The sequence below is a fragment of the Bison bison genome, unplaced genomic scaffold (genome assembly GCF_000754665.1).
Source record: "Bison bison bison isolate TAMUID 2011002044 unplaced genomic scaffold, Bison_UMD1.0 scf7180017864368, whole genome shotgun sequence".
NCBI classification, from domain to species: Eukaryota; Metazoa; Chordata; class Mammalia; order Artiodactyla; family Bovidae; genus Bison; species Bison bison.
In genome coordinates this window covers 4,699,631-4,708,290 of record NW_011494940.1, presented here as the reverse complement: position 1 = coordinate 4,708,290, position 8,660 = coordinate 4,699,631, and the positions used below count along the sequence as shown (strand labels likewise).

Below are 8,660 nucleotides of genomic sequence, written 5' to 3'. Positions count from 1 at the left end.
ATGGTCAACAAAAGAGTCTGAAATGCAGTACTTGGATGCAATCTCAAAAACGACAGAATGATCTCTGTTCCTTTCCAAGGCAAACCATTCAATATCACAGTAATCCAAGTCTATGCCCCAACCAGTAATGCTGAAGAAGCTGAAGTTGAATGGTTCTATGAAGACCTACAAGACCTTTTAGAACTAACATCCCAAAAAAGATATCCTTTTCATTATAGGGGACTGGAATGTAAAAGTAGGAAGTCAAGAAACACCTGGAGTAACAGGCAAATTTGGCCTTGGAATACGGAATGAAGCAGGGCAAAGACTAATAGAGTTTTGCCAAGAGAATGCACTGGTCATAGCAAACACCCTCTTCCAACAACACAAGAGAAGACTCTACACATGGACATCACAGATAGTCAACACCAAAATCAGATTGACTATATTCTTTGCAGCCAAAGATGGAGAAGCTCTATACAGTCAACAAAAACAAGACCAGGAGCTGACTGTGGCTCAGATCATGAACTTCTTATTGCCAAATTCAGACTGAAATTTAAGAAAGGAGGGAAAACCACTAGACCATTCAGGTATGACCTAAATCAAATCCCTTAGGATTATACAGTGGAAGTGAGAAATAGATTTAAGGGCCTAGATCTGATAGATAGAGTGCCTGATGAACTATGGAATGAGGTTCATGACATTGCACAGGAGACAGGGATCAAGACCATCCCCATGGGAAAGGAATGCAAAAAAGCAAAATGGCTGTCTAGGGAGACCTTACAAACAGCTGTGAAAAGAAGAGAAGCAAAAAGCAAAGGAGAAAAGGAAAGATATAAGCATCTGAATGCAGAGTTCCAAAGAATAGCAAGAAGAGATAAGAAAGCCTTCCTCAGCCATCAATGCAAAGAAATAGAGGAAAACAACAGAATGGGAAAGACTAGAGATCTCTTCAAGAAAATTAGAGGGATGTACCAAGGGAACAATTCATGCAAAGATGGGCTCGATAAAGGACAGAAATAGTATGGACCTAACAGAAGCATAAGATATTAAGAAGAGGTAGCAAGAATACACAGAAGAACTGTACAAAAAAGATCTTCATGACCCAGAGAATCACGATGGTGTAATCACTCATCTAGAGCCAGGCATCCTGGAATGTGAAGTCAAGTGGGCCTTAGAAAGCATCACTATGAACAAAGCTAGTGGAGGTGATGGAATTCCAGTTGAGCTCTTTCAAATCCTGAAAGATGTGAAAGTGAAAAGTGAAAGCTTTGAAAGTGCTGCACTCGATATGCAAGCAAATTTGGAAAACTCAGCAGTGGCCACAGGACTGGAAAAGGTCAGTTTTCATTCCAATCCCAAAGAAAGGCAATGCCAAAGAATGCTCAAACTACCGCACAATTGCACTCATCTCACACGCTAGTAAAGTAATGCTCAAAATTCTCCAAGCCAGCCTTAAGCAATACGTGAACCGTGAACTTCCTGATGTTCAAGCTGGTTTTAGAAAAGGCAGAGGAACCAGATATCAAATTGCCAACATACACTGGATCATGGAAAAAGCAAGAGAGTTCCAGAAAAACATCTATTTCTGCTTTATTGACTATGCCAAAGCCTTTGACTGTGTGGATCACAATCAACTGTGGAAAAGTCTGAAAGAGATGGGAATACCAGACCACCTGACTTGCCTCTTGAGAAAATGTATGCAGGTCAGGAAGCAACAGTTAGAACTGGACATGGAACAACAGACTGGTTCCAATTAGGCAAAGGAGTACGTCAAGGCTGTATATTGTCACCCTGCTTATTTAACTTATATGCAGAGTACATCATGAGAAACGCTGGACTGGAAGAAACACAGGCTGGAATCAAGATTGCCAGGAGAAGTATCAATAACCTCAGATATGCAGATGACATCACCCTTATGGCAGAAAGTGAAGAGGAACTCAAAAGCCTCTTGATGAAAGTGAAAGTGGGGAGTGAAAAAGTTGGCTTAAGGCTCAACATTCAGAAAACAAAGATCATGGCATCCGGTCCCATCACTTCATGGCAAATAGATGGGGAAACAATGGAAACAGTGTCAGACTTTATTTTTGGGGGCTCCCAAATCACTGCAGATGGTGACTGGAGCCATGAAATTAAAAGACGCTTACTCCTTGGAAGAAAAGTTATGACCAACCTAGATAGCATATTCAAAAACAGAGACATTACTTTGCCAACAAAGTACTTTGCCATCTAGTCAAGGCTATGGTGTTTCCTGTGGTCATCTATGGATGTGAGAGTTGGACTGCGAAGAAGGCTGAGTGCCAAAAAATTGGTGCTTTTGAACTGTGGTGTTGGAGAAGACTCTTGCGAGTCCCTTGGACTGCAAGGAGATCCAATCGGTCCATTCTGAAGGACATCAGCCCTGGGATTTCTTTTGAGGCAATGATGCTGAAGCTGAAACTCCAGTATTTTGGCCACCTCATGTGAAGAGCTGACTCATTGGAAAAGACTCTGATGCTGGGAGAGATTGGGGGCAGGAGGAGAAGGGGACGACAGAGGGTGAGATGGCTGGATGGCATCACTGACTCTATGGACATGAGTCTGAGGGAACTCTGGGAGTTGGTGATGGACAGGGAGGCCTGGCATGCTGTGATTCATGGGGTCGCAAAGAGTCGGACACGACTAAGTGACTGAACTGAACTGAACTGAACTAATTTATAGTTGTGGATTTCCACCTACATGCATGGCATCTTGTGTTTGGTGGCTCAGTTGTGCCTGAATCTTTGTAACCCCTTGAGCTGCAGCATACCAGGTTTCCCTGTTCTTCAATATCTCTCGGAGTCTGCTCAAACTATGTCCATTGAGTGAATAATGCCATACAACTATCTCATCCTCTGTCATTTCCATCTCCTCCTGCCTTCAATCTTTCCTGACATCAGGGTCTTTTTCAATGAGTCAGCTCTTAGAATCAGGTCGCCAAAGTATTGGAGCTTCAGCTTCAGCATCAGTCCCTCCAATGAATATTCAAGGTTGATTTCCTTTAGGATTGAGTGGTTTGATCTCCTTGCAGTCTAAGGGACTCTCAAGAGCCTTCAGCACCACAGTTTGAAAGCATCAATTCTTTGGCACTCAGCCTTCTTTACAGTCCAACTCTCATATCCATACATGACTACTGGAAAAATCACAGCTTTGACTATACAGATCTTTGTTGGCAAAGTAATGCCTCTGCTTTTTAATAAGGCTGTCTATGTTTGTCATAGCTTTTCTTCCAGGGAGCAAACATCTTAATTTCATGGCTGCAGTCACTGTCCACAGTGATTTTGGAGGCCAAGAAGATAGTCTTTCATTGTTTCCACTTTTTCCCCATCTATTTGCCACGAAGTGATGGGACCAGGTGCCAAGTTCTTTACTTTTTGAATGTTAAGTTTAAGCTAAATTTTCACTCTCTTCCTTCACTGTAATCAAGATGCTCTTTAGTTCCTTTTCACTTTCTACCATAAGGGTGGTGTCATCTGCATAGCTGAGGTTATTGTTGTTTCTCCTGGCAATCTTGATTCCAGCTTGTGCTTCATCCAACCTGGCATTTTGCATGATGTACTCTGCATATAAGTTAAATAAGCAGGGTGACAATATGCAGCCTTGATGTACTCCTCTCCCAATTTGGAACCAGTCTGTTGTTCCATGTCTGGTTCTAAATGTTGCTTCTTGACCTGCACACAGATTTCTCAGGAGGCAGGTAAGGTATTCTATTATTCCCATCTCTTTAAGAATTTCCCACAGTTTGTTGTGATCTACACAGTCAAAAGCTTTAATGTAGTCAATGAAACAGAAGCAGATTTTTTTGCTGGAATTCTGTTGCTTTTTCTATGATCCAGCAGATGTTGGCAATTTGATCTCTGGTTCCTCTGCCTTTTCCAAATGCAGAAGGGTGACTTTCATTTGTAATTTTTGTTTACCTTGATACAGCTGTACCAGTGATTAGAAGTCTGATGTAGCAACATAATCAATATAAAAACAATATAAAAACAATATTTTTTTGTACTCAACCTTACAGCAACCATGTGCTAAGTTCTTGAGAGATGGAGACAGAATGGCTAGACATTTAATGAAAATGATAAACACAATCCAACCCTTAAAAGGATCTCAGAATGTGTGACCTTTACAGCCATAAACAACATAATCTCAAAAACACAAAAAAAGACTTTTATTTTACTTTATAGTATGGTAGCAACCCCAGACTTATGTTGTCATAGAGCAACATCTTGGTCTGAATGATGATCTTTAATTTGATTAGAAATACTTTCACTCATTTATCACTCAAAATGTGGCAGGCAATCTGGTTTCATATTATATATGATCTCAGTAGGAAACGGCAACCCACTCCTGTATTCTTGCCTGGAAAATTCCATGGACAGAGGAACCTGACAGGCTACAGTTCACAGAGTTGCAGAGTTGGACACGACAAAAATGACTTAGCAAGCCACTGCAGATGTTGATATTCCACCCTCTGGTGGGTAGGAGGTGCCACTGCATCTGCAATCGTGTAGACTTCAAGACCAGTAAATTGCTGTTCAACCCTTTAGTAGCAAAGAATCCAGTCACCATAAGCCATCAGGTAATTATTCTACTTATTTCTCAAGAATTCTAGGAAATAGACTACATAATTATCAGTTTCAAGTGCCTACAGTACTAATGCTTAGTTTTCAGTGAGTTGAATGAAAATGATTCCAAGGTGACTAGTTGTCCTAACCTACGTCATTATGTTAAAATATGCCAGGCCACTCCCTCTATAAACTCAGCACCAGTTAAAATCAAAACTGTATACTGGAACACCTGTTAATTCAACACTTAATTACACAGAATGTTCAAGTTAATGCCTCATCCCAAAGAGAAAAGCACTCACGGAGCAGCCTTCTTCACAAATGACAGACCTACTCACCACGGACACTGTCTTCATGTGGAGATTTGGAACTGGACGGGTATGCACTAATTTACTACACATTGTGAGGTTAATAAAGAGGTCAACTGCTGGAGACAATTGTGTGAATGTTGGCCAGGATGGTGTCCTGTCTCTGCCCCTCAGAATTTGGCAAAGGACTCTGCTGACAGTGGAAAAGTACTGCCGTTTTGCTTGGTAAAAGCTTTCAAAAACATTTGCCTGTGTTGTTTCTACGGGCAATCAAATGTTATTCTAAAATAATTGATTCAGCTAATAAGAGCCTTCCTTAATGATTTTCTTCTTACTTCACTGACTTTACTTATTTACCTTTCAGGTAGGCATGGTTGTTATTATTTCTTTTTTATAACCCCTGTGCCCTTGCCAATTCTTGGGTATGTTCTGGTTTCAGAACTGTATACCTTAAGACTTTTGGCTATAATTTGAGTGAATTTTTACTTAGCAACTTCTACTCATTAATGTTTCAAAACACATTGATGGAGCTCTTATTATGTACCAGCCAGGCACAGTGTTTAGAGTTAAGGATATAGTAGTGAGAAAGATATGTACTTCTTGCCTTTATGGAACTTAGAGTCTAATGACAAAGACATAATGAAGAAACAAAATCATTATAAGCTGAGATAAGTAAAGGGGAAAAAATGATTCTCTGAGAATGTGATTTTTTTTCAACTGGAAAATGAAGGAAAGAAGAGGAGCATTTAAGTTGAGACACAAAAAATGAGGAAGGGAGCTGTATATGGAAAGGGAGAGGGCAGTGAAGGAATGAAGCAGATAACTGCATGTGCAAAATACGGAAGCAAGGAAAGGCTTGGTATGCTCAAGGAACTAGGTAAAGACTTGGGAGCATTTTGGGCAGAGGAAAGTGATGAGATTTGGAGGAAAAAAAAAAAATTAGGCAGTAACCAGGTCTTAGATGGTGCTGTAGGAGAATGGGTCTCATTTTTAAGAGCAATGAGAATCCACTTACTGCTTTGAAGAAGAGAAGCTTTTGTGTGATGATGAATACAAATGTGCATAAACATTAAATGGTTTGTTGTAGGGTTCATGAGGAGAGCATAATGCGATCTTTCATCTCAAAAAAGTGCTCATGCAAAATTATAAATAATTTGCCAGTATTACAAAAACATACACAAATTGAGTGTACAACCTGTCAAGCTGAATGTGGACACTCAGAGGTATCCTTTTAAGTATATAATATCCTTGGTCCATTACATATTAAAGAGGAGCTTGTATAAGGGTTGTTCAAAGTTCCTGAGTGTTCTTGGTTTGCTTCAGACCAAGAGAGGTAGACCCGATTGCTGGTCTAAAAATATACTTCTGTCATTCCACTGTCATAAGCTGAACTAAATAAATTACAGAATATGTTAGAGAAATCGTGTTGCTAGGTCTCGGGCTATGAGTATGAAACTACCCTAAGTACAGCATAATAGCATGATAAATGTAGGAGCTGATCATTCTTTCATCAAAAACGAAACACTGAGTTAAAAAAAAAAAGTAAAAAGTAAATCATACTTGAAACAAGTTTCTTACCAAGGCAGATTATCAAGCACAAAGATAAATAAATATACTACTTGGTGTAAAATATAATCAAAACAACGAAAGTGTCAGAATCCATTGCTAATTCAGAGGAATAAGTAATAACATCTGACCAGGAAAATCAGAGGAAAGCTTTAAAAAGAGTTAACATTTAAATTTCACTTTCAGTAAGATGAAGGGAATGAAATGTCAGACAAAGGGAAAGATGTTTATAGAGCAATGGTCAGATTCAGTACTTTGGGTGAAGAGTTCAAAGGAGAATGAGGGCAATTTCAATCAAATCAGCCTCTTACTGAAAAATGTTTTGATTATATTATCAAGTTCTTCTTAGGTGCCATTTCTCAAAATGCCAGTGCTGAATATTAATCATTATTCAGTTGGCTATTTCTACATATATTACTTATAGTCCATTTACCAATATAGAGAGTCATGGTGACTAAGGGGGAAAAAAAGATGTTAGCTTCGTGACCTGTTGGGACTCATATTTGACAAGCCCCACCCAGATGAGTCAGCTTTGGGGCTAACATGAAAGCTAACATGAAGATTCAAAGTGGACCGGCTTCTTTGCTAATAAAACATCGTCCTCATATATAAGTAAGTAAAGTGTTAATGAGATACTATCCTTCTAATAAGCTTAAGCAATGAAGTAGCAAGAGTCATGAAAAGAAGCCAACACCCAGTTTTCAGAGTATATAACCTCCTCAGTAATGAATTGGATCTTCAGACCAGCATGTTGGGTCCCTGGGACCAACTCAATCAAGGATTTTCACAATATGACCCAGAGACCTATCCACTCACTCAAGAACTTCTACAATGTCCCACCTCTCTCTGCCATCATACATGAATCGAATGTTATAAACTTTGAAGATGGATTCTTTTTACCCAGCAGTTGCTACAGCAGGACCTGGCTCCTGGACAGCTTTCCAGAAACCTGCAGGGAAACCACCAGCTGCATAGTACCCAAAGGTGAACGGGAAGTACACACAGAGGAGAGCTGTGTGCAAAACGTCTGTCTTTCCAGAGTCGTCCAAACAACTTGTTCTAATTCCAGGCCCTGTGAAAACACAGCATGCCAGTCAAGAAGTTCCTTGGCAGTGTTGGAGTGTGTTTCTCAGCCTTGCCAGTCAGGAAGTAGCCAGCAAATGTGTTCTGTAGTCCAGAGTTGCCAACCTGTGAGCAACATGGCAAAGTCATGTGCACCCAAGACTTGTGTGTCTAAGAGTTGCCAGACTCTGGAATGTGACTGTAGCCAGTGCCAAGCTCAGAGCCTTGAATCCAGTTCCTGCAGTTCTTTGGTCTATGTCACACCAGGGTCACAGCTCCTGGAAACTTCTTCTAACACTTATGAGCCAACTTGCTGTGTTACTGGTGGTTTGTAATTGCCTAGTGAGTGAAGAATCTGCAGAATGTGTAGAGAGACTCAGATTTTAAGTTTCGTAAATTGAGTCCTGAAAAATAGGATCTTTTCTTTCTCTAAACACAAACTATTTCTGCCTGTGTTTGTGAGTGAATGAATTATCCTGTACTGTCTCCAAAGAGAAAATTTTTTACTTTTTTTTTCTTTTTTGAGCATTTCTGGTGGTAAGCTAGGCTTCTCCAGTGGTTCAGTGGTAAAGAACCTGCCAGCAGTGGAGGAGACATGGCAGCAGCCTCGGGTTTGATTCCTGGGTCAGGAAGACCCCGTGGAGAAGAAAACGGCAACTCACTCCAGTATTTTTGCCTGGAAATCCCATGGACAGAGGGACCTGGCAGGCTATAGTCCATGGAGTTGCAAAAGAGTTGGACAAAACTGAGCGACTAAAGATACTGTTGGTAAGCGGATAGGAAAGTATGCTAACTATTTTAGGTCACTAGGACACTATTTGTTATAGAGCAATAAGAATTGCTACCAGGGACTAACATGAATGCTTAAAAACTCCACATTACACTTTGACTACTGATTATTATCAGTGGAAACACTAATCATTGAATCTGGCTTGTTATAACATGCTTTAATAGAGAAAGGTAATGGGCTACTAATATCAGAAATACATATAGTACTAGAGTTTAAAGATGCCTTGAAACCCATTTAGTCCTGTGAACTCTGCTGGCTTCAACTGTACCAGAGGTTGCTCATATAGTTAATAACATCAAACCACAAGTCAAATCTGTGTCTCCTCACTGTCCATCATTATTCTATTTACTGTAATACAGCATTCTTTTAGTTAAC

The 8,660-nt window shown here is 40.1% G+C and overlaps 1 protein-coding gene across 1 annotated transcript; it reads left to right on the top strand.

The window, feature by feature from the left end:
• The first annotated feature begins 7,189 nt into the window (after window positions 1-7,189).
• On the top strand, window positions 7,190-8,079 carry LOC105000116 (keratin-associated protein 27-1). The gene has a single exon (XM_010855828.1). It carries the CDS (start codon window positions 7,225-7,227, stop codon window positions 7,828-7,830), a length of 606 nt encoding a protein of 201 aa, XP_010854130.1. The 5' UTR covers window positions 7,190-7,224; the 3' UTR covers window positions 7,831-8,079.
• Window positions 8,080-8,660: the final 581 nt, after the last annotated feature.

Bases quoted from the DNA above. Each gene is read 5' to 3' on its own strand.
- LOC105000116 (XM_010855828.1), top strand. From the start codon at position 7,225: ATGACCCAGAGACCTATCCACTCACTCAAGAACTTCTACAATGTCCCA.